This window comes from Bombina bombina, chromosome 2 (genome assembly GCF_027579735.1).
Source record: "Bombina bombina isolate aBomBom1 chromosome 2, aBomBom1.pri, whole genome shotgun sequence".
NCBI classification, from domain to species: Eukaryota; Metazoa; Chordata; class Amphibia; order Anura; family Bombinatoridae; genus Bombina; species Bombina bombina.
Window position 1 is genome coordinate 1,001,897,733 of NC_069500.1, and position 26,920 is coordinate 1,001,924,652.

General features: G+C 40.1%; 1 protein-coding gene across 3 annotated transcripts in view; it reads left to right on the plus strand.

Annotated features, from left to right (window-relative positions):
* LARP7 (La ribonucleoprotein 7, transcriptional regulator) overlaps window positions 1–26,920 on the plus strand; it is a 128,819-nt gene that overhangs the window by 86,113 nt on the left and 15,786 nt on the right. For all 3 annotated transcript variants that reach the window (XM_053703560.1, XM_053703559.1, XM_053703561.1), the window contains 2 exons: window positions 20,701–20,855; window positions 23,229–23,329. In XM_053703560.1, coding sequence (XP_053559535.1) covers window positions 20,701–20,855; window positions 23,229–23,329 — 256 coding nt within the window. The remainder of the gene's footprint in view (window positions 1–20,700; window positions 20,856–23,228; window positions 23,330–26,920) is intronic.

Consider the following 26,920-nt stretch of genomic DNA (forward strand, 5'->3'; position numbering starts at 1 on the left):
TGCAAGCTGTTACTTGTACTTTATGTTTTGATGCAAATGTGGAACCACCAATCCCTTTTTGTTCCTCATGTATTGAGAGAACACTGCATTACAGGGATAGGCTTTTTGAATACGAGCCATCATTATCTAAGGCGGATGTTGTTCAGGGGTCTCCTGTTCAAGCTATACCGCAGCTTTCTCCTCAAACGTCCCAATCCTTATCCTCTTCTCATGCAGTGCCCTGTGTTTCCTTTCAGGTGGGATTTTCATTGCAAAACATGGCTACTCATATATTCTCGGCAGTATCTGAGGCTTTGTCTGCTTTTCCTATGTTGCAGGGGAAGCACAAAAGGAAGTTTAAGGTTTCTGATTCCGTTGCAGCTATGTTGAATATTCCTTCCCATAAGTCTGAGGAGGGAAGATACTTCTGTAGTGTCTGAGGGTGAAGTCTCAGATTCTGACAGTGTAATTCCTTCTTCTGAGGTTGTTTCCTTCAGGTTTAAGCTAGAGCACCTCAATTTGTTACTTAAGGAGGTTTTGGCTACCTTGGATGACTCTGACGCAACGGTCATAGTTACTCCTAAGATGTCTAGTAAGCTTAATAGGTTTTTTTGACGTTCCTTCCGCGGTGGAAGTGTTTCCTGTTCCAGATCGTGTTTCAGAGATTATTGCACGGGAGTGGGAGAAGCCTGGGATTCCTTTTTCCCCTTCTCCAATTTTTAAGAAGATGTTTCCAGTTGCTGATTCTATCAAGGAATCTTGGTAGAGGGTTCCCAAGGTGGAGCGAGCAATTTCCACCTTGGCTAAGAAAACGAAGATTCCTATTGAGGACAGCTGTTCCTTTAAGGATCCTATGGATAAGAAGTTGGAGGCATTGCTTAAAAGGATGTATGTTCACCAGGGGTTACAATGGCAGCCTGCAGCATGTATTGCTACCGTCACCAGTGCAGCAGCATATTGGTTTGATGCGTTGTCTGATTCTATTCAGCAACGTACTCATTTTGAGATTCAGGATAGGATCAAGGATCTGAAGTTGGCCAATTCCTTTATTGCGGATGCTTCCTTACAGGTCATCAAGTTGGGAGCAAAGATTTCTGACTTTGATGTTTTAACGCGCAGAGCCTTATGGTTGAAGTCCTGGTCTGCGGATGTGTCCTCTAAATCTAAGCTTTTGTCCATTCCTTACAAGGGTAAGACCTTGTTTGGGCCGGGTTTAGCTGACATTTCTGATAGTACAGGAGGGAAGGGGCATTCTCTCCCTCAGGATAAGAGAAATAAACAGAAGGGTCGTCTATGTAATTTTCGTTCCGTTCATAACTTCTCTGGTAAGTCTTCCTCTTTCTCCTCCAAGCACGAACAGTCGAAGTCCAATCAGTCCTGGAGCAAGGGGAAGCAATCTAAGAAGCCCGTTGCTGACTCAAAGTCAACATGAAGGGTCTGCCCCTGATCCGGGAGTGAATCTTGTGGGGGGCAGACTTTCTTTTTTTGCTCAAGCTTGAGTTTGGGATGTTCCGGATCCCTAGGCGGTAGACATTGTGTCCCAGGGATACCAGTTAGAGTTCAAGACTTTTCCTCCCAGGGGCAGGTTTCTTCTCTCCAGGTTATCTGTAGACCAGATAAAAAGAGAGGCGCTCTTACATTGTGTTCAGGATCTTTCTGACATGGTAGTGATGGTTCCTGTTCAGGAGCAAGGTTTGGGATTCTATTCCAATCTGTTTGTCGTTCCCAAAAAAGAGGGAACTTTCAGACCTATTTTAGATCTCAAGATCGTAAACAAGTTTCTCAGACTTCTGTCTTTTAAGATGGAAACTATTCGTTCTATTCTTCCTTTGGTTCAGGACCACAGTGGATTTAAAGGATGCGTATCTGCATATTCCCATCCACAGGGACCATCAAAGGTTTCTGAAATTTGCAATTCTAGATTTCTGGGAGCTGTTGCAAGACCAAATGGAAGAGCCACAAACTGAAAATATTTGTCTAGAAATGCAAATTTCAGAAACCTGGAAATATCCTGAACACAATGTAAGAATACCTCTCTTTTTATCAGGTCTACAGATAACCGATCTCATGGCATCTCGCCAGAATGCCAAGCTTCTGAGGTATGGGTCGAGGTCAAGGGCCCCTTAGGCCATATTAATAGATGCTCTGGCAGTTCCTTGGGATTTCAGTCTAGCGTATGTTTTCACTCCATTCGCTCTCCTTCCACGGGTCATTGCTTGAATCAGGCAGGAGAGGGCGTCTGTGATTCTCATTGCTCCGGCATGGCCTCGCAGGATCTGGTATGCGGATCCTGTGGAGATGTCGTCATTTCCACCCTGGAGTCTTCCATTAAGGAAGGACCTTCTTCAGGGACCCTTCCTTCATCCAAATCTCGTTTCTCTGAAGCGGACTGCTTGGAGATTGAACGCTTGATATTATCTAAGCGTGGTTTTTCTAAGTAGGTTATTGAGACTATGATTCAGGCGCGTAAACCTGCGACTAGTAAGATTTTCCATAAGATATGGCGTAAATATTTGTATTGGTGTAAATCCAGAGGCTACTCTTGGAGTAGAGTTAGGATTCCTAGGATTTTGACTTTTCTGGGTCTGGAGAAGGGTTTATCTGCTAGTACCTTGAAGGGTCAAATTTCTGCTTTATCTATTTTGTTACACAAGCGTCTGGCGGATGTGCCAGATGTTCAGTCTTTTTGTTAGGCCCTGGTTAGAATCTGGCCTATGTTTAAGTTTGCTACTTCTCCTTGGAGTCTTAATTTGGTTCTTAGAGTTCTTCAACAGGCTCCGTTTGAGCCTATGCATTCTTTGGATATTAAGATGTTATCCTGGAAAGTTTTTGGTTGTTATTTCTTCGGCTCAAAGAGTTTCGGAGCTTTCAGCGTTTGCAGTGTGAATCTCCTTTTTCTTATTTTTCATTCTGATAAGGTAGTACTGCGTACTGCCTTAGGTTTCCTTCCCAAGGTGGTTTCGGATAAGAATATTAATCAAGAGATTGTTGTTTCTTCCTTGTGTCCTAATCCTTCTTCTCACAAGGTGCGTTTGTTGCACTACCTGGATGTGGTGCGTGCATTAAAGTTTTATTTGCAGGCGACTAAAGATTTTCACCAGTCTTCTTCTTTATTTGTTGTTTTTTCTGGGAAGCGCAAGGGTCAGAAAGCTACGGCTGCTTCTCTTTCTTTTTGGTTGAGGAGTGTTATTCGCTTGGCGTATGAGACTGCTGGACAGCAGCCTCCTGAGAAAATCATGGCTCATTCCACGAGGGCTGTTTCTTCTTCTTGGGCCTTCAAAAATGCTGCTTATGTAGAACAGATTTGAAAGACTGCCACTTGGTCATCTTTGCACACTTTTTTCAAAATTTTACAAATTTGATACTTTTGCTTTGGCTGAGGCTTCTTTTGGTAGAAAGGTTCTTCAAGCAGTGGTGCCTTCTGTTTAGGGTTACTGTCTTGTCCCTCCCTTATCATCCGAATCCTCTGGCTTGGGTATTGGTTCCCAACAGTAATTATGATTATCTGTGAACTCACCGTGTCATTAGAAAGAAAACATAATTTATGCTTACCTGATAAATTTATTTATTTCTTGACACGGTGAGTCCACGGCCCACCCTGTATTTTTCAGGCAGTTTATTTTTCCATAAACCTCAGGGACCTCTGCACCTTTATATTACTTCCTTTCCCTCTGGTCGAATGACTGGGGGTTGTGGGTAAGGGAGTGGTATTTAACAGCTTTGCTGTTGTGCTCTTTGCCTCCACCTGCTGGTCAGGAGTGATATTCCCAACAGTAATTATGATGGTCCGTGGACTCACCGTGTCAAGAAAGAAAGAAATTTATCAGGTAAGCATAAATTGTTTTTTTTGTTTTTTTTTAAATGTTTTATTTAGCTTTCAATAAAGGTCCATCTGTTGACTTAAAATAACTCTAAAGTCAAAATGAAACTTTTTGTGATTTACATAAAGCATGCAATTAAAAACAAAACACAATTTTCACCCATTATCAAAATGTGCAGTCTTTTTATATGTGCACTTTATAAAACACCAGCTTATACTGAGCATGTGTAAGAGTTCGCCATGTATACATATGAGTCTGTGATTGGCTGATAGCCTTATAAAGAAGAATAACAACCAGATAATGTTTAGTGCAGCAGACAACCCATTAGCGCACCCTATGCTTTCCATGGATCCGGCGACTACGTGGAACATTGCTTGAGCACAAAACACGCACGACTTGAAGTAATTGTTAGATCTAGGATAAAAGTTTAACAAAATGCATGTGTGTGTGTATGTATATGTGTGTATATGTGTGTGTGTGTGTGTATGTGTATGTATATGTGTGTGTGTATGTGTGTGTATATATATATATATATATATATATATATATATATATATATATATATATTTCAAGTCCTAATCTACTAGCCAGACCAAAACCTTACTCGCCACTTCAGATCCCACCCATTACCCGTCCACTACCCGCACCCATAGGGATCACTATACCAAGTCCATTACAATTTTTTTTTATGCCTACCCTTCAACTAATATTTTCATAGGCATAGATAGTATACCTAAAACTGCGAGAGGAGAGAATAGAACTAATTTATTATTAAAAAGGGTAGTTTTTTTGTATTATTGATCTCAATACGAGGGCACCAGAGGACATTAATTAAAGATTAAATGTAGATCTATTTATAAGATAGATGACAATACTAATTTTTACCTGAATACATCTAATATTTTGAGACTATAAAGCTCTATCCCCCTGAATGTCCACTATACCCTATAATAATAATAATATACTTAAACAAAATATTAATATACCCCAAAGATGATGTACTATATCAAGTTTCCTGTATTTCCCAAATAGGGCTAAATCAAGAGAATATATATCTACATGCCGCCCCCCCTTTCTGGATAAATATCTATGCCTTAATGTTTTTTTGTTTAATACAATAGATGAGTACTATTTATCAAAATGTTTTTACCTTACTAATCCAACTAACATATTGGCATGGATTAACTTCATATTCTGGAGATTATAAATCCATATTTCTCCTACATTGGTGTATCCGGTCCACGGCTTCATCCTTACTTGTGGGATATTCTCAATCCCTACAGGAAGTGGCAAAGAGAGCACACAGCAGAGCTGTCCATATAGCTCCCCTCAGGCTCCGCCCCCCCAGTCATTCTCTTTGCCGCTCTAACTAGTAGCATCTCCACGGGGGTGGTAAAGAGTATGTGGTGTTAGTTGTAGTTTTTTATTTCTTCTATCAAGAGTTTATTTTCAAATAGTGCCGGCTTGTACTATTTACTCTGAAGCAGAAAGTGATGAAGATTTCTGCTGAGAGGAATATGATTTTAGCACCAGTAACTAAAATCCATTGCTGTTCCCACGCAGGACTGTTGAATGCCAGAGAACTTCAGTTGGGGGGAACAGTTTGCAGGCTTAACTGCTTCAGGTATGATCAGTCATTTTTCTAACAAGACCAAGTAATGCTAGAAGACTTTCAGAAATCCCCTCAGGGATAGGTAAGCCATTTTTCTCAGACTCTGTATAAAACGATGGCTTATATTAAGGGCTCTATGCTGGTTGACACTATTGTGGGCTTAATCGATTGCTTTTTAGCATGTTTTCAGTATGAATAAGGTGTTTTTTGAGGCTTTTGAAACACTTATGGGGTTTAATATTACGCCTGGCACTTAATTGGACACCTAATCTAGTCTAAAAGGCCCCACCACTCTGGAATGAAGAGGGAGGAGGCCTCATTTTCGCGCCTCAATTGCGCAGTTATTTTGGCTAGACAGTTCATGCAGCTTCATGTGGGGAGTCCAGAGACATCAGAAAGGACTTCAGAGAGGCTTATTTCCTACTTACTAGAGGCTGTGGCATTATACTGTAGTGTTTTTAACCGGTTAACTGCTGTTTTTAGCTCCGGTTTGGGCATTAAGGGGTTAATTGGTCTGAAAATTTGTGTGTAATCTTTTCAAAGCATTAAGACACTGTGGTGAAAATTTCATTAAAATCGGATGTTTATTTGATAGTTTTTTTATGTTTCAGTAATAAAGAGTGCACTTTTATTATTTAAAGAGACAGTAACGTTTTTGTCAAAATTAATTTTTATTGCATTAAAGTTCTGTCTAAGTCTTTCAAACATGTCTGACCCTTCAGATAGCCTATGTTCTGTATGTTTAAAGGCCAAGGCGGTTCCCCCATTAAATTTATGCGTGAAGTGTGCCATAGCGTCCAAACAGCTTAAGGACCGTTCAGTCACGCTTAAAGATGTAGCCCAAGATGATTCTTTAGCTGAAGGTAGTGAGGATAACCCGCTATCCTCTCCTTCTGTGTCAACACCAGCTATGCCCGCGCAAGCAATGCTCAGTACATCTGGCGCACCAATTGCTATTACTTTGCAACAGTTAGCAGCAGTAATGGATAATTCTCTCACAGCATTTTTATCCAAACTGCCAGCTTTTCCAAGGAAGCGTCATTGCTCAGTTTTAAATACAGAAAATGAGCAAGCAGACGCAGAGGATAATTTATCTGTAGTGCCCAAACATAAATCTGACTTGGCGGTGAGGGAGGATCTGTCTGAGGGAGAAATTTCTGACACAGGAAAAGTTTCTCAGCAGGCAGAGCCAGATACCATAGCGTTTAAATTTAAGTTAGAACACCTCCGCGCCCTGCTTAAGGAGGTCCTAGCTACGCTTGATGATTGTGACCCTTTGGTGGTCCCAGAAAAATTGTGTAAAATGGACAAATTCTTAGAAGTCCCAGTACACACTGATGCATTTCCAATACCTAAGAGGGTGGCGGATATCGTGACTAGGGAGTGGGAGAAGCCAGGTGTTCCTTTTGTTCCCCCTCCTATATTTAAGAAAATGTTCCCAATTGTTGACCCCAGAAGGGACGCGTGGCAGACGGTCCCTAAGGTAGAGGGGGCAGTTTCAACACTAGCTAAGCGCACGACTATACGTATAGAAGACAGTTGCGCTTTCAAAGATCCTATGGATAAAAAATTAGAAGGTTTACTTAAGAAAATTTGTGTTCAACAAGGTTTTCTTCTTCAACCAATTTCTTGCATTATTCCTGTAACCACTGCAGCGGCTTTTTGGTTTGAGGAACTAGAAAACTCGCTCCAGAAGGAGACTTCTTATGATGAAGTCATGGACAGAATTCACGCCCTGAAGTTGGCTAATTCTTTCATTACAGATGCCGCTTTGCAGTTAGCTAAATTAGCGGCGAAAAATTCTGGTTTCGCAATCGTGGCGCGCAGAGCGCTTTGGCTAAAATCTTGGTCGGCGGATGTGTCGTCCAAAACAAAATTGCTTAATATTCCTTTCAAGGGTAAGACCCTATTCGGACCAGAGTTGAAAGAAATTATTTCAGTTATCACTGGGGGAAAGGGCCATGCCCTTCCACAGGATAGACCTTTCAAAGCTAAAAATAAGTCTAATTTTCGTTCCTTTCGCAATTTCAGGAACGGACCTGCTTCTACCTCTACAGCCACTAGGCAAGAGGCTAACGCATCCCAGCCCAAACCAGCATGGAAACCATTGCAAGGCTGGAACAAGGGTAAACAGGCCAAGAACCCTGCTGCTGCTACCAAGACAGCATGAAGGGGTAGCCCCCGATCCGGGACCGGATCTAGTAGGGGGCAGACTTTCTCTCTTTGCTCAGGCTTGGGCAAGAGATGTTCCGGACCCCTGGGCACTAGAAATTGTTTCTCAGGGGTATCTTCTGGAATTCAAGGGCTTTCCTCCAAAGGGAAGGTTCCACATGTCTCGCTTATCTTTAGACCAGATAAAGAGACAGGCATTCTTACGTTGCGTAGAAGACCTTCTAAAAATGGGAGTGATACACCCAGTTCCAACAGCAGAACAAGGACTGGGTTTTTACTCAAACCTGTTTGTAGTTCCCAAAAAGGAAGGAACTTTCAGGCCAATTCTGGATTTAAAAATCCTAAACAAATTCCTCAGAATTCCATCATTCAAAATGGAAACCATCTGGGCAATTTTACCAATGATCCAGGAGGGTCAATATATGACTACCGTGGACTTAAAGGATGCGTACCTGCATATTCCTATCCACAAAGATCATCAGTTTCTGAGGTTCGCCTTTCTGTACAAGCATTACCAGTTTGTGGCTCTTCCCTTCGGATTGGCCACTGCTCCCAGAATTTTCACAAAGGTGCTAGGGTCCCTTCTAGCGGTGCTAAGACCAAGGGGCATTGCAGTAGCACCTTACCTAGACGACATCTTAATACAAGCGTCGTCCTTTCACAAAGCAAAGGCTCATACGGACATTGTTCTAGCCTTTCTAAGGTCTCACGGGTGGAAGGTGAACATAGAAAAGAGTTCTCTGTCCCCGTTCACAAGGGTTCCCTTCCTGGGAACAATAATAGACTCGGTAGAAATGAAGATCTTTCTGACGGAGGTCAGGAAGATAAAACTTTTGAACTCTTGTCGAGTTCTTCATGCCATTCCTCAACCCTCCGTAGCTCAGTGCATGGAGGTAATAGGACTAATGGTTGCGGCAATGGACGTGGTTCCCTTTGCTCGAATTCATTTAAGACCACTGCAACTGTGCATGCTCAAACAGTGGAAGGGGGATTATGCAGATTTGTCTCCCCAGATACAAATGGACCAGAAAACCAGAGACTCACTCCTCTGGTGGTTGTCTCAGGATCACCTGTCTCAGGGAATGAGTTTCCGCAGACCGGAGTGGATCATTGTCACAACCGACGCCAGCCTCTTAGGCTGGGGTGCGGTCTGGGAGTCCCTGAAAGCTCAGGGTCTTTGGTCTCAGGAAGAATCTCTTCTCCCGATAAACATTTTGGAATTGAGAGCGATATTCAATGCGCTCCAGGCATGGCCTCAACTAGCGGAGGCCAAATACTTCAGATTTCAGTCGGACAACATGACGACTGTAGCGTACATCAATCATCAGGGAGGAACAAAGAGTTCCCTGGCGATGAGGGAGGTATCCAAGATCATCAAATGGGAAGAGGATCACTCCTGCCATCTATCAGCAATTCACATCCCAGGAGTGGACAACTGGGAAGCGGATTATCTAAATCGTCAGACTCAGGTTTTTGCCCAGTTAACTCAACTATGGGGCCTTCCAGATCTGGATCTGATGGTGTCACGTCAGAACTCTAAAGTTCCACGTTACGGGTCCAGGTCCAGGGATCCCAAGGCGACATTGGTAGATGCCTTAGTGGCGCCTTGGTCGTTCAGTCTAGCTTATGTCTTTCCACCGTTTCCTCTTCTACCCCGGCTAGTAGCCAGGATCAAACAGGAGAAGGCTTCGGTAATTCTGATAGCTCCTGCGTGGCCTCGCAGGACTTGGTATGCAGACCTGGTGAATATGTCATCGGTTCCACCATGGAAGCTACCTTTGAGGCGGGACCTTCTAATCCAAGGTCCATTCGAACATCCAAACCTAGTTTCTCTGCAACTGTCTGCTTGGAGATTGAACGCTTGATTCTAGCTAAGCGTGGGTTTTCGGAATCAGTTATAGATACTTTGATCCAGGCTAGAAAGCCTGTCACCAGGAAAATTTACCATAAGATATGGCGGAAATATCTTTGCTGGTGCAAATCCAAGGGTTACTCATGGAGTAAGATTAGGATTCCAAGGTTACTATCTTTTCTCCAAGAAGGATTGGAGAAAGGTCTGTCAGCTAGTTCCTTAAAAGGACAGATATCTGCTCCGTCTGTTTTGTTACACAAGCGTCTGGCAGCCGTGCCAGATGTTCAGGCATTTGTACAGGCTTTAGTCAGAATCAAGCGTGTCTACAGACCTGTGGCTCCTCCATGGAGTCTAAATTTAGTTCTTTCAGTTCTTCAAGGGGTTCCGTTTGAACCTCTACATTCCATAGATATTAAGTTACTATCTTGGAAAGTTTTGTTTTTGGTAGCTATTTCTTCTGCTAGAAGAGTTTCTGAATTGTCTGCTTTGCAGTGTAATTCACCCTATCTGGTGTTTCATACAGATAAGGTCGTTTTACGTACCAAACCTGGTTTTCTTCCAAAAGTGGTTTCCAATAAGAATATTAACCAGGAAATAGTTGTTCCTTCTCTGTGTCCTAACCCAGTTTCTAACAAGGAACGTCTGTTACACCATCTTGATGGGGTTCGTGCTTTGAAGTTTTATCTAAAAGCAACTAAAGACTTCAGACAAACATCGTCCTTGTTTGTCGTCTATTCTGGCAAGAGGAGAGGTCAAAAGGCGACTGCGACCTCTCTGCCTTTCTGACTGAAAAGCATCATCCGGTTGGCTTATGAGACTGCTGGAAGGCAGCCTCCTGAACGAATTACAGCTCACTCTACTAGAGCTGTGGCTTCCACATGGGCTTTCAAGAATGAGGCTTCTGTTGAACAGATCTGTAAGGCAGCGACTTGGTCTTCACTGCATACATTTGCCAAATTTTACAAATTCGATACTTTTGCTTCTTCGGAGGCTATTTTTGGGAGAAAGGTTTTACAAGCAGTGGTGCCTTCCGTTTAGGTTACCTGACTTGTTCCCTCCCTTCATCCGTGTCCTAAAGCTTTGGTATTGGTTCCCACAAGTAAGGATGAAGCCGTGGACCGGATACACCAATGTAGGAGAAAACAGAATTTATGTTTACCTGATAAATTTCTTTCTCCTACGGTGTATCCGGTCCACGGCCCACCGTGGCATTTGGTCAGGTTTAAATGTATTTTTGTAAACTACGGTCACCACTGCACCCTATGGTTCTCCTTTTTCTCCTAACAGTCGGTCGAATGACTGGGGGGGCGGAGCCTGAGGTGAGCTATATGGACAGCTCTGCTGTGTGCTCTCTTTGCCACTTCCTGTAGGGATTGAGAATATCCCACAAGTAAGGATGAAGCCGTGGACCGGATACACCGTAGGAGAAAGAAATTTATCAGGTAAACATAAATTCTGTTATCTTTTATAAATTTTTGGTTTACTTAGGGTTCTTATGATTAAGATAAAAATCTTTTCTCTCTGTGATCATATAGATAGAACTTAAGTATTTTACCTTAACTTTTCTTCCTCTTTATGTAAATAATATTAATGTGCTGTGTATTATGCATATATTGTTATATGCATATGGTTTTATTTTCTGATCCATTTTTTGCATGCTTATGTATTAAAAATATATATATTTTTTTATATATATATATTTTATTTTTCTACTTTTTACCTTATTTTAAATAAATATTTATGTTTACATTTAAATATAGGTACTTATTAAGTGTTAATGATTCCAATTCTGATGTTGATTAATACCAATATCATCATTTTTGGAGGAGCTTTCCATCATTCAAATATATATTGTATGGCTAAATCATCTAGCCAATATCACTTTAAATCTCTATACATGTATCTTATTTATAACCCATATTAAGTCTAATTTGATTCTTTGATTTTTTCCATTATGTGCAAATTGTTCTTTATCTTATTTGTATTCTTGTTTTCAAGTTAACTTTTATTGTTGTGTGATATTTTTATGTCCCTCATGTGTTACTATACTAAGAGCTTTGTTGGATCATGCTTAAATCTGTCTCTCACTCTTTCTACAAATGGTGCTGACTGCAATTATTGATACATATCATTACACTAAACCGCTATGAAGGAGTTAATTGTAGAAGAGAGGGCGAGTAAACATTTCTGCATTCGTATTAGTTATACACAGCCAATAAATGTTTGTACCTTTTCTGAGTTTATCACCTGTGATGAAGCGCAGGTACGCCTGCGTGAAACATGTCAGGTGTTTCCATGTCTGCTATGTCCCTTTGATTGTGGACGAATAAACCCTACCTGATTTACAGCATTGACATTGTGGGCTGCAGTTCTTTCTTTCTTGTCATTTATTTATATATACACATACAGTTGTGCTCAAAAGTTTACATACCCTGGCAGGATTTATGATTTCTTGGCCATTTTTCAGAGAATATGAATAACACACAAACTTTTCTTTCACTCATGGTTAGTGTTTGGCTGAAGCCATTTATTATCAATCAACTGTGTTTACTCTTTTTAAATCATAATGACAACAGAAACTACCCAAATGACCCTGATCAAAAGTTTACATACCCTGGTGATTTTGGCCTGATAACATGCACACAAGTTGACACAAAGGGGTTTCAATGGCTATTAAAGGTAACCATCCTCACCTGTGATCTGTTTGCTTGTAATTAGTGTGCGTGTATAAACGGTCAATGAGTTTTTGGACTCCTGACAGACCCTTGCATCTTTCATCCAGTGCTGCACTGACAATTCTGGATTTTTAGTCATGGGGAAAGCAAAAGAATTGTCGAAGGATCTGCGGGAAAAGGTAGTTGAACTGTATAAAACAGGAAAGGGATATAAAAAGGAATTGAGAATGCAAATCAGCAGTGTTATGGGCTATTAGCTCATTCACTGTCCATGTTTTTAAATTTCAATTATTGAAATGTTTTTTCTGTTTGTTTATGTTTTGTTGTTGTGGTTCTAGGCGCTACACAGAAAAAGAAGGGGGGGTAATGGATAATTGACAGATAGGCAGGACTTGACCAATGGTTTAGAGTAGAGTATAAGGATTATTTCACATAATGTAAGGGGCCTCAATACTGATTAAAAAGTCAGCAACAGTTAAACTCACTTACAAGCAACATAGACTTAATAACATTGTGAAAACTATAAGGGAGTCCCTGGCTACTCACAACATACTGGATTTAGGGGAAGCTAAATACAGACATAGATCTGATTTACACATTTTACTCTTATGCACATAGATCATTGGAGATACATCAGCAAAAAACATTATCTATATCTACTTTTAAATTGCTCCACCTGAAAAGAAAGGTGCTAACTAAGATCCTAGACTCCAATTTGATTAGGGCTATTCAAAAATTAAAGGCTCAATACTATGTATGTTCTAATAAGCCTGATAGATATATAGCCCACAAAATAAGGGAGAAGGTTAAGAGCTTTTCTATCCCTATATTACAGAAAGCGGACGGCACATATACATCTCACCCCCAGGAGATAGCGGATACATTTGCGGATTACTATTCTACTCTCTATGATGGCAAAAATGTAGAACAGACCCCTCATACACAGGCGCTACTTAAGAAATTTTTGGCGGGTGCGAAACCTAAGGAAGCAGGAAAGTGAGGAACTAAATGCTGACATCACAATGGGGTAAATTCTAATGGAAATCAAAGACCTAAAATCGGGTAAAGCCCGGGACCTGATGGGTTCCCGGGGGAATATTATAAAATATTTAAGTCTGAATTATTTCTCCATCTACAGAAGTTTTGCAATGACGTTATGCAGGGCAAAGTTGTCCCGTTTGTAGAGTTGAGCGCTAAAATAGTAGTGATCCCCAAGCCCGGCAAGAACCCAGAGAAGTGCCAAAGTTATAGACCAATTTCCCTGATAAATCAGGATGTTAAAATCCTCACCAAAATTCTGGCTAATAGGCTTAATAAACTAGCCCCAAATCTGGTACATCCGGACCAGGTGGGCTTTATTTCAGACAGGGAAGCGCCGGATAATGTGAGGAAAACTATAACTCTAGTAGATTATTTAAGGGGGAAAGAAACACATTCTCTGCCCCTATCTTTGGATGCGGAGAAGGCGTTTGATAGAATAGACTGGGATTATATTACCACAGTTCTGACAGAAATGGGCCTTGGGGGGCTATTATGAAGGCAATAAAGGGGCTGTGCTCTACCCCGACAGCGGTCATCAGGGCAGCAGGATTTCAATCCAAGACTATAGAGGTTTTGAATGGTACCCGTCAGGGGTGCCCCCTATCGCCAATACTGTTTGCCCTATGTATGGAGCCACTAGCTGCTTGCATTAGGAACAACCCAGATATTTAAGGAGTGATAGTTAAGGACTCGGAATATAAATTGTCGCTATTTGCGGACAATGTCCTTCTGACTTTGACTAGACCTTTAATATCCTTACCCAACCTATACCACACCCTACATGACTTCTCACTTGTTTCGGGTTATAACATTAATCTAAATAAGTGCGAGGCATTACCTATAAATCTTCCGCCACTTACCAAAAATTTGATTGAGACCAATTTCGAATTTGCCTGGGCTAAGAAGTCAATCACGTACTTAGGCATTAAATTATCAAACTCATACCACAATATTTATGATCTGAATTTTGTCCCACTTTATAATACAATCAACAGAGATCTAAAAAAGTGGAAAACCTACGGATTCTCCTTGTATAGTAGGCTTTCTGCGATTAAAATGAATATTCTCCCAAGAATTTTAAATCTCTTTAGGGCACTTCTGATCACAGTATCCATATCTGACCTACAGAAACTACAGGTTTCTTTAAACACTTTCCTAAGAGGAGATAGAAGAGACAGAATAGCCTCACATATATTATCCCGACACAGACAATTGGGGGGAGTGGGCCTCCCGAATTTGACTGACTACTATCATGCGGCTAGACTGGCGCAGGCCTCTTTTTTAGGCAAGAATGACAATATAATATCTTATGGACCGGACTTGAAGCAAAGCTGGGTGGTTATGAATCTCCTGCAGATATATTGTGGAAACCAGAACACACATTTGTTAGTCATAACTATAGAGCTCTAGCCACTGGTGAGACAAATTAGGTTTGGAAGTCACTTACTAGACCCTTGAAAATAATTCATGTTAATTCTAGGATCAAGCCAATTAAGTTTCTTTTGCACCCAGACTTGCATACACAAGTAGGGAAGTGGTTTAACAAAGGACTTTACAGGGTAGCTGACTTTCTAGACGGGAACCAAATACTAACGTTCTCTCAAATTCGAGAAATAGTCCAACCTCTAATACTTCACTGGTTCCTTTATCTTCAGATCTCATCTGCTATACATAAATACTGCTACCCCTGGACCTCACAGACACAACATTAGAAAGTAAATGCATTACCCCAAGTAGACTGAAGAACCTGATCTCGAGACTATATTTAGCTATTCAGGAAGCTCAAACAAGAAACCACTCAACACTAATAAATAAATGGGAACAAGACACTGGCTTAGACCTTCCTAGACATACATGGGATTTGATTCTCTACAACTTAATTAAGGGATTAATGCTGATCTTAAAGAGAACTGTATAAAGACAGCCTTTAGATGGTATCTCACCCCAGAGAAAACATGCCATTTCTCCCCAGAGGGCACTAGTCAATGCTATAGAGGATGTTAGGGCTAGGGGGACCTATGCACACATGTGGTGGAAGTGCCTAGAGATCAGATCTACCTAGGAACAGCTCCAGAGACTTTTAGGCAGAGTATTGGGAGACCCAATTATCCTGACTATGGATCAGGCTCTCTTAAACTATAGAATTAAACCATACAATAAAGCAATTGACACATTCATTAAAGGGATATGAAACCCAATTTTTTTCTTTCATCATTTAGAAAGAGCATGCCATTTTAAACAACTTTCTAATTTACTTCTATTATCTAATTTGCTTTAATCTCTTGATATACTTTGTTGAAAAGCATATCTAGATAGGCTAAGTAACTGCTGATTGGTTGTTGCACATAGATACCTCGCGTGATTGGCTCACCCATATGCATTGATATTTCTTCAACAAAGGATATCTAAAGAATGAAGCAAATTAGATAATAGAAGTAAATTGGAATGTTCTAGACAAATCAGAAAAGAGGGCGCCACATAGTGCAGATCATATGATAACTAATAGAACAGGCACAGATGACAAAAGAATCCTACTCACAAGATGTAAAGCACAGATGTGCAATAACAGCAGTCCGGAACCACTCGTCGTCCGGTAGACCACTAGATGATGTCACAAGAGAGGATCCTCGTCTCACCAGGGAGAGTCCAGAGATACCACAGACAAAGGTCAGTAAGCAGCGATCAGTCCTGCAAAAGTAGTCCCACAGCACCAGCAGCTATAAGAACTATAACAGCTCCAAAAAAGGTCATCCAGTAATGTGATTAAAAAGGTTGGCAGCAAGTGAGGAGATGAGAAAACTTTAAAAGTTTATTAAAATAGTAAAAACAGCAACGCGTTTCTCAGTGTAACACACTGTTTCATCAGGCTATATATAGCCTGATGAAACAGTGTGTTACACTGAGAAACGCGTTGCTTTTGTTTTTACTATTTTAATAAAGTTTTATAGCCTGATGAAACTGTGTTACACTGAGAAACGCGTTGCTGTTGTTTTTACTATTTTAATAAACTTTTAAAGTTTTCTCATCTCCTCACTTGCTGCCGACCTTTTTAATCACATTACTGGATGACCTTTTTTGGAGCTGTTATAGTTCTTATAGCTGCTGGTGCTGTGGGACTGCTTTTGCAGGACTGATCGCTGCTTACTGACCTTTGTCTGTGGTATCTCTGGACTCTCCCTGGTGAGACGAGGATCCTCTCTTGTGACATCATCTAGTGGTCTACCGGACGACGAGTGGTTCCGGACTGCTGTTATTGCACATCTGTGCTTTACATCTTGTGAGTAGGATTCTTTTGTCATCTGTCCCTGTTCTATTAGTTATCATATGATCTGCACTATGTGGCGCCCTCTTTTCTGATTTGTCTAGATTCCTTCTTGTTGTGCCGTGGCGGGACACCCCAGAGGAGCTGCCTATCGTTTTGAAGATATATATTTTTTCTGGGATCATTCATCACAGTTTTGGGGACTCTTCCACCTTATGCTATAACTCATTGGACTATTAGTTTGTATATTATATTATATTTTAGATCATATTCATTGTATTTATTGCATATATTGCAATTATTGTTATTTTCATTGGTATTTTTAGATAATTTATCTGTATATATCACTCACTATCAAGTGCCTGTCTCATAATCCCTGGGCGCCTCTTATAGGTACTGTAGTGACATCAGTTGTCACTAGAGTACCAGTTATCTAAATTGGAATGTTGTTTAATATTGTGTTCTCTACTTGAATCATAGAAGAACATTTTTGGTTTTAGTGTCCCTTTAAGACTCTATGTACTGCAACTAGGATCTGTATAGCTAGGCATTGGAATGTGGGGGCTCCAGCCAGGCATTGGAAGGTGGGGGCTCCATCATGGCCTGAAGTGTTAGATAAAATAGAGCATATATACACTATGGCCGAAATAGCCACATCTATCCAGGGGACTAGGGACCAATTTATTAAAATATGGTTCTACTGGATAATGCAAGAGAAGGCAGAATAGAGGAATTGTGGGAGGCCGAGTTCTTCTGAACGGAAAGTCAGGAACACATAGAGAATTTACCCTCTCAGTAAGTCGAGTCTCACTTTCACATCCACATCCTCCTCTAAGAAAGAGTTGAGACTTGATACTGATAGATATGGGTGTAGTGTCATTTTATAGTACCACAGAAATGTTTAAGTTAATTTGAGAATGTTATTTAGGTTTTACAATATGTTTTAAATAAAACAATAGAAAATATTGCAAAGAAATGTAAGATATTGCGATACAAAATGTTGGATAAAAGGCGTTTAAGGCAGCATTTTAAGGTATAGGTTACAGAGGGTTGCTAGAGCTAACTCTCCACAAAGTTGATTTGGAATAATTGATCATCTTGTAACTTTTGTTGAGTATCGGTGAAATTTTTGCTAATGTTAAACTCACCCTATCTGTAAAGGAAGTAGATCGCTAACACAGCGCCTCCGGCCACCCACGGCACAGCGCTTTCTTCAATGAGGTGACGTTTCCACCTCTAGACCAATAGCCGTGCGTGTCAACTGACATCCTAGCACGGCTATTGGTTTAGAGGTGGAAATGTCACCTCATTGGAGAAAGCGCTGTGCCGTGGGCGGCTGGAGGTGCTGTGTTAACAGTCTACTTTCTTTACAGATAGTGAGTTTAACATTGTTTTTTTACAAAACAATGAGAGAGACAGTTTATTTTTAGTGATGGCAAATCCTAGTGTTTGTTATACACTTGGATTTACCATCACTTTAAGATCCCTTTTTAATGAGCAAAATCAGTTATTTTGAAATAAATATGAATTAACAATTTCTCATATAGTGAAAAAGTTCACACTTTGGTTTACTGTGATCTCATGGGAATTGACCAAAATAATGTGAGTTCATAGTAAACTCCCTTAAACTGAGGATGGAAATAATGCAACTGTGTCTGTACATGTCAGATGCATTCACCCTTGTAAGTCCCGGGACAAGATTCCTGATTGGATGCTTAGAGTCCCTTTACAGTGGGATGGGGCTGCTTAGGAAGTTTTGAGGTAAAAGATCTTCCTTTTTTACATAGACCTGTTCCTGTGATATTTTATAGTCCGCTTTTCTCCAACATAGGTGTGTCCGGTCCACGGCGTCATCCTTACTTGTGGGATATTCTCCTCCCCAACAGGAAATGGCAAAGAGCCCAGCAAAGCTGGTCACATGATCCCTCCTAGGCTCCGCCTACCCCAGTCATTCTCTTTGCCGTTGTACAGGCAACATCTCCACGGAGATGGCTTAGAGTTTTTTAGTGTTTAACTGTAGTTTTTCATTATTCAATCAAGAGTTTGTTATTTTCAAATAGTGCTGGTACGTACTATTTACTCAGAAACAGAAAAGAGATGAAGAATTCTGTTTGTATGAGGAAAATGATTTTAGCAACCGTAACTAAAATCCATGGCTGTTCCACACAGGACTGTTGAGAGCATTAACTTCAGTTGGGGGAACAGTTTGCAGTCCTTTGCTGCTTGAGGTATGACACATTCTAACAAGACGATGTAATGCTGGAAGCTGTCATTTTCCCTATGGGATCCGGTAAGCCATGTTTATTACGATTGTAAATAAGGGCTTCACAAGGGCTTATTTAGACTGTAGACATTTTTTGGGCTAAATCGATTGATATTAACACTTATTTAGCCTTGAGGAATCATTTATTCTGGGTATTTTGATATAAATATCGGCAGGCACTGTTTTAGACACCTTATTCTTTAGGGGCTTTCCCAAAGCATAGGCAGAGTCTCATTTTCGCGCCGGTGTTGCGCACTTGTTTTTGAGAGGCATGGCATGCAGTCGCATGTGAGAGGAGCTCTGATACTTATAAAAGACTTCTGAAGGCATCATTTGGTATCGTATTCCCCTTGGGTCTGGTTGGGTCTCAGCAAAGCAGATACCAGGGACTGTAAAGGGGTTAAAGCTTAAAACGGCTCCGGTTCCGTTATTTTAAGGGTTAAAGCTTCCAAAGTTGGTGTGAATCTAAAGGATTCCCTTGGGACAAGGTTAAGATTCCTAGGATTCTATCCTTCCTTCAAGAAGGATTGGAAAAAGGATTATCGGCAAGTTCCCTGAAGGGACAGATTTCTGCCTTGTCGGTGTTACTTCACAAAAAACTGGCAGCTGTGCCAGATGTTCAAGCCTTTGTTCAGGCTCTGGTTAGAATCAAGCCTGTTTACAAACCTTTGACTCCTCCTTGGAGTCTCAATTTAGTTCTTTCAGTTCTTCAGGGGGTTCCGTTTGAACCCTTACATTCCGTTGATATTAAGTTATTATCTTGGAAAGTTTTGTTTTTAGTTGCTATTTCTTCTGCTAGAAGAGTTTCAGAATTATCTGCTCTGCAGTGTTCTCCTCCTTATCTGGTGTTCCATGCAGATAAGGTGGTTTTACGTACTAAACCTGGTTTTCTTCCAAAAGTTGTTTCTAACAAAAACATTAACCAGGAGATTATCGTACCTTCTCTGTGTCCGAAACCAGTTTCAAAGAAGGAACGCTTGTTGCACAATTTGGATGTTGTTCGCGCTCTAAAATTCTATTTAGATGCTACAAAGGATTTTAGACAAACATCTTCCCTGTTTGTTGTTTATTCAGGTAAAAGGAGAGGTCAAAAAGCAACTTCTACCTCTCTCTCTTTTTGGATTAAAAGCATCATCAGATTGGCTTACGAGACTGCCGGACGGCAGCCTCCCGAAAGAATCACGGCTCATTCCACTAGGGCTGTGGCTTCCACATGGGCCTTCAAGAACGAGGCTTCTGTTGATCAGATATGTAGGGCAGCGACTTGGTCTTCACTGCACACTTTTACCAAATTTTACAAGTTTGATACTTTTGCTTCTTCTGAGGCTATTTTTGGGAGAAAGGTTTTGCAAGCCGTGGTGCCTTCCATTTAGGTGACCTGATTTGCTCCCTCCCTTCATCCGTGTCCTAAAGCTTTGGTATTGGTTCCCACAAGTAAGGATGACGCCGTGGACCGGACACACCTATGTTGGAGAAAACAGAATTTATGTTTACCTGATAAATTTCTTTCTCCAACGGTGTGTCCGGTCCACGGCCCGCCCTGGTTTTTTAATCAGGTCTGATAATTTATTTTCTTTAACTACAGTCACCACGGTACCATATGGTTTCTCCTATGCTATTATTCCTCCTTAACGTCGGTCGAATGACTGGGGTAGGCGGAGCCTAGGAGGGATCATGTGACCAGCTTTGCTGGGCTCTTTGCCATTTCCTGTTGGGGAGGAGAATATCCCACAAGTAAGGATGACGCCGTGGACCGGACACACCGTTGGAGAAAGAAATTTATCAGGTAAACATAAATTCTGTTTTTACAGATGTACTGCATCACTTTCAAGTGATTCAACATTTGGGTATCATGTCTTTAAATAGGATATTGGAGGTCTAGTTTAATTGTACTGCTCTCAATGAATATTAATGTACATCTCATGGCTTAGTTTTATCCCGTCAGTCCTATGATTTGATTTTAACCATGTTGTTTGCAACCAAGAAACTGTTTTCCTTACTCCAATACTGTGTTTCTCGGTAGAAAGGAATGGATGGACCTCAAGACTGAGTATTTAAATCGACAGCGAGCCAGCATGACCGTCCTGAAGAAATCAATTCGTGAAATGAATAATGCTTCAAAGGAGGAAATGGAAACAGAATCTGCTTTGGAAGACCCTGACCTGAAAAATGACAAAGGTACTTTGCTATTTTTATTTGTGTCCAACATCACTTTATCTGCTGTTGTAAAAGGCTTTCAAATATATTAATTGTTTTTTCTGTGGTGTCACATTGATAACTTGCAAAGAGAAAACCATTTATGCTTTATGTTGCTTCTTTATTTCTTAAAGGGACATTAAATACTAAATACCAGGGTAAAGATTCCCATTTGGCACATTATTTTCACTGGCAATTTTTACCTTCTTTACAGGAGCTTTAACGCTATCACCAATACCTCTTTGGGTGTATTCATTGTCCATTATTTTATTTGCATTTTTGTTACATTACACAGGGATATCATTCAGCTTGGGAGGTGGAATCCTTTGGCTCAGGTTTTCCATTAAGAACTGGTGCTGTATATTTTTGTAGCGGCTGAATTGCTGTATATTATTTCTGAGTGCTTATTTTATTATTTGTTAATTAACTAAGTTAAAGGGACACTGAACCCAAAGTTTTTCTTTCGTGATTCAGATAGAGCATGCAATTTTAAGCAACTTTCTAATTTACTCCTATTATAATTATCAATTATTCTTCGTTCTCTTGCTATCTTTATATGAAAAAGAAGGCATCTAAGCTTTTTTTCTTGGTTCAGAACTCTGGACAGCAGTTTTTGATTGGTGGATGAATTTATTCACCAATCAGCAAGGACAACCTAGGTTGTTCACCAAAAATGGGCCGGCATCTAAACTTACATTCTTGCATCTCAAATAAAGATACCAAGAGAATAAAGAACATTTGATAATAGGAGTAAATTAGAAAGTTGCTTAAAATTTCATGCTCTATCTGAATCACGAAAGAAAAAAATTGCGTTGAGTGTCCCTTTAAATTGTGTTTAAAAAAAACAAACAAACTGCAATAGTGTTATGTAAAGGTTCTGCTTTCAATTGTGCAAGCTAACCCAAAATACATTGTACAGCTGTCAAAAAGCTAGTAACATCTGTTAATGTACACTGGTTCTGTTACAGTGCAAAAATATGTGCACTCCATGCTGAGCTTTACCAACCAGCACCTGTAAAGTTTTAAAGAGAGCTACAAATACAAGAGAGAGAAAAAAACAATAACTTGATGAGTCGTAACTATGCTATAATAATTTTTTCCAAGCAGTTAACTGTCCCTTTAAAATTCCTAACATAGGCACCATTTTATAGGGATATCTTCCTGTTTATAATTTATCATTCATCAGACATTGACAAATGTAGGAGTCGTCTAGATAGAATATTGAGCAGCAAGCTTCACTATTTGCTATTTGGCACTAGACAACTGTTTTTGTTAATAGATATATAGAATAATTCAAAACAGGGATAGCCAACTGGCGGCCCATGGACCACATGCGGCCCTCTGCACTAGTTTTTGCTGCCCCAGGGACACGCTCAACTAAATATATGTGCTTTAAAGGGATAGTCTAGTAAAAATTAAACTTTAACGATTCAGATAGAGCATGCAACTTTCTAATTTACTCCTATTATCAATTTTTCTTCGTTCTCTTTTATTATTATTATTATTATTATTATTATCAGTTATTTGTATAGCGCCAACAGATTCCGCAGCGCTATCTTTATTTAAAAAAACCTGGAATGTAAAGCTTAGGAGCCGGACCATTTTTGGTTCAGCACCTGGGTAGCGCTTGCTTATTGGATCGCTACATTTAGACACCAATCAGCAAGCGCTACCGAGGTGCCTGAGCAAAAATGGGACGCATCCTATGCTTAAATTCCAGCATTTTTAAATAAAGATACCAAGAGAACAAATAAAAATTGACAATAGGAGGCAATTAGAAAGTTGCTTAAAATTGCCTGCTCTATCTGAATCATATAAGTTTAAATTTGACTAAACTATCCCTTTAAGGGCCTTCTGGTTAGTGGGCAAACACAAATGACCCTCTGAAGGGGAGAATAGAAGGTAGAGGGTACTCTAGTGTGACACTATACTAGATTTTTAGGAAATCTAATGTTGATTTGTGGCCCCCATCTGGAAGTTGGCCCTCACTGATCCAAAACATTGGGAAAATAAAATTCTGTAAGCTATGGTTTCCTGTGTGATGGGATTTGTAAAGGCCTGGTGTAAAACGTTTCCATATCTTGGTTTGTTAGCCCAAAGATTACAGTACATTTGAAAATGTAATGCCATTTGTATATTCTCCTCATTTATTTATGTAAAAATTTATTGAAACGTGTGAACATTTTAATTTATCTATATTTTTATATATTAACAAAAATTACATTGAAATATAAACATTTAAGGTCACTCGCATTTACACGAACAGGCAGGTTATCTTTTTATATTTAATTATTTTGTGTTTGCTCTTTCAACACATTTTTTTGCCTTTTTAAATCTTTTTTTTTTTTTTGACAGGAGAGAATGAGAAAACCGAGGCACTCGGCCCCCAGTTTGTGAGTGGTGTAATTGTAAAGATCACAAGTTCAGATCCTCTTCAAGGTCGCAAGCATGTTAAGGTATACACATAATGCATTACTGTTTGTGTTCTAAACTTCCTCACAGATGAACATTAACCGAGATGTGAATCTCCGTTACATGAGTTAAAATAGTAACATGTTACCTACCACTTAAGGGTTTTTGATCGCTAGAAATCTTCTTTTATCAACTCTAAGTGTTTTTTATTTTTTTATTTTGTTTTATTTAATGCTTCAAAATGACTCCTATAAAACAGGGACAGTATGCTCTACTAACAAGCAGAAAAACTACTGCTTGCAATGAGTCCTGCACATGTTTCACACATCCTGTGACATCATCTAATTGTAGCGCATGCTTGGAGCCCATATACAGACCGAGAGACAGTAGACCACATTACACTCGTATGGAATGTTTTTGCTTTGGCTGTTGGACAAATAATATGAGCTTGAATGCCACACTTACGTGTATATAATGTGTGTGTGTGTGTGTTTGTGTCTATAGTGTGTGTGTATTTTTCCTTGCAAATGTTATACTTACACTGTATAGTATGTAGGCAAAATGAATATTACATATGTTTTTAATTTGTTTTGTTTCATAAAGGTGGTCCACGAGCCATGACATTTGGGATAAAGCTCACTCTATCAGAAGGCAGGCAAAAATGACCAACACATTGAGAGCTTTAATCCCTTCCACTTCCTGATTCCCCTCTTTATTTTTGCCTTCACAGGAGAACAGGCGAACGGTGCATTGCTGGATTATTTATCTGAAAGGGGTGGTCAACTGATGTGAGACCTGTACTTCCCCTCACAGGATTGACAATAGGGCAGAAGGGTGAATAGGAGTACCAGGGTGAATGTAATTCTCTTGCGGAAGTTGTTCACCAGCCACAGTGGTCATTTGGGCTGGTCCTTAGTCACCTATTGCTGGTTCTGTCGGGGTACTACCTCGTCAGCATCAAAATTTCTAACTGGGATGGGGCTTTATACTGGACACTGGAGTGCTGGGTAAGTATGACCTTTATTTTGGAATAGCACTCTCAGCCCATACATATCTGGTAGAGTTGTACCATACAGGTACTCACAGACCAGGGTAACGTAAGTGGTGTGACACTTTTTGTGACATTTTGACAACCAAGATACCTTGATACTGGAATACAGCATTGTTCAACATATTTTCGTCCCCTTATGTTCTATTATTATTTTTTCTGAGGGTTTTATGTGTTTGTGCACGTTTACTTGCGCTGTAGCTTAGCGTTTTCTGTGTTTGCTGCTTATGGTGTGAAAGGAGTGATCAGGAATCTGAACAGGAGCGAGAATCTTCTTTTCTTTTTAAATTGGGACATTAACTGTCTCTGCTACGTTAGGTCTTAGTGATTTTAGGGGTACAAGATAATCCTGTTGCTGAGACTCAGCCATCGAAACAAAAAGATCTTTTGTTTAAACCTATAACCAAACCTCCTGAAGTGTTTCTAGTTCCTGAGGCAATAGCTCAGGTTATCTCTAAGGAATGGGATAAGCTGGGTATCCCGTTTGTAATAGGAAACATTTTTCTAAATTTAGGAGAATGAACAATGTCCTTTTCTGAGGTGCGGAAATCCATTTCCAAAGTGGACGGTGCCATCTCTACTCTGAGTAAGAGAACCATGATTCCATTAGAGGATAGTACTTCTTTCAAGTATCCCATGGATAAGAAAATGGAGGCTTATCTTAGAAACAACAAGCAGTGGCAGAGTTCAACACCCTTGTATATTTCTTAAAGTGTGCACGTCACAATGGAGTATCTGGCACCTCCAAAAATCAGTACCACAAAAGTATCTGACAGCACCACAGTAATATAAAAAAGATGAAAAACTTTATAAAAAATGGCGACGTTACATGGTCCTTAATCATGCAATAAAGTTTTTTTCCCACCTTTTTATATAACTGTGGTCTCCAGGTTTCAAGTCAGGCCGCCTTGAGGGAGGTTCCTTCTGTTGGTGGTTATAGACTCAGTGTCTATGCACCTGTCTCTTACGGAGAGTCACCGAAAAATTTACAAAAGGCTTGTACAGCTCTTCAGGTTGCTGTCTCCCTGGCTATTGTACAGTGCATGGAGTGTTGGTGGCAGCTTCAGATGTGATTCCTTTCGCAAAATTCCATTTGCACCCCCTTCAACTGTCCTTGCTCTGGCACTGGGATGGAGAATATTCAGACTTGTGTGTATCTCAAGACCAGACAATCTCTTACTTTGTGGATATCTCACAGATCAATAGTTCTAGGAGCTCCTTTTCTTCGTCCATCTTGGTTAGGGCTGTGTGATCTTGAAAAAAAATAAATTTGAACCCAATATGCAATTTTATTAAAAATGACTAAAACATATAATTTTTTCAGTTAAAAATGTATTTAACACTACAGAATCTTAATATACATGTTTCTCAGTGGCCAATACACTCTATGATGATTGATGATCACTCAACTCAATTATCAGGGAATGCAATGAAATCAAATATGTTATGCGTCACGGAAGTTAATAATAATGCAAAAAAAAAACTTTAAAGTTATTGGACACTAGTACTACTCACTTAATTGCTCATACTATGATGATTGATCATCTATCTACACTCATCATTATTATTTGGGAAACTTTCGCCTAGATTACGAGTTTTGTCGTTAAAGACCTGCGGTGCTAACAAGCCTTTATTTTCCAGCGCTCCCTTAAACCAACGCTGGTATTACGAGTTTTTTGAATGGCTGCGTTAGCCTCAGAAAAGTGATCATTGAGCAAATTTAGCTCCACTTCAACCCTCAATACCAGCGTTGCTTATGGTAGCGGTAAGCTGGAAAAACGTGCTCGTGCACGATTTCCCCATAGGATACAATGGGGCTGAGCTGGGTGAAAAAAAACCTAACACCTGCAAAAAAGCAGCGTTCAGCTCCTAACGCAGCCCCATTGTTTCCTATGGGTAAATACTTTCTAAGTCTACACCTAACACCCTAACATGAACCCCAAGTCTAAACACCCCTAATCTTACACTTATTAACCCCTAATATGCCGCCCCCGCTATCGCTAACACCTGCATTTTACTATTAACCCCTAATCTGCCTCTCCGGACACCGCCGCCACCTACATTATCCCTATGAACCCCTATTCTTCTGCCCCCAACATCGCCGACACCTATATTAAATTTATTAACCCCTAATCTGCCCCCCCACGTCGCCGCCACCTACCTACACTTATTAACCCCTAATCTGCCGACCGGACATCGCCGCCACTATAATAAATGTATTAACCCCTAAACCGCCGCACTCCCGCCTCGCAAACACTAAAATAAATTTTATTAACCCCCTAATCTGCCTTCCCTAACATCGCCGCAACCTGCCTACAATTATTAAATAACCCCTAATCACCCAACGTCGCCGCTACTATAATAAAGTTATTAACCCCTAAACCTAAGTCTAACCCTAACCCCCCCTAAGTTAAATATAATTTAAATTAAACGAAATAAATTTACTATAATTAAATAAATTATTCCTATTTAAAACGAAATACTTACCTATAAAATAAACCATAAGATAGCTACAATATAACTAATAGTTACATTGTAGCTATTTTATGATTTATTTTTATTTTACAGGCAACTTTGTATTTATTTT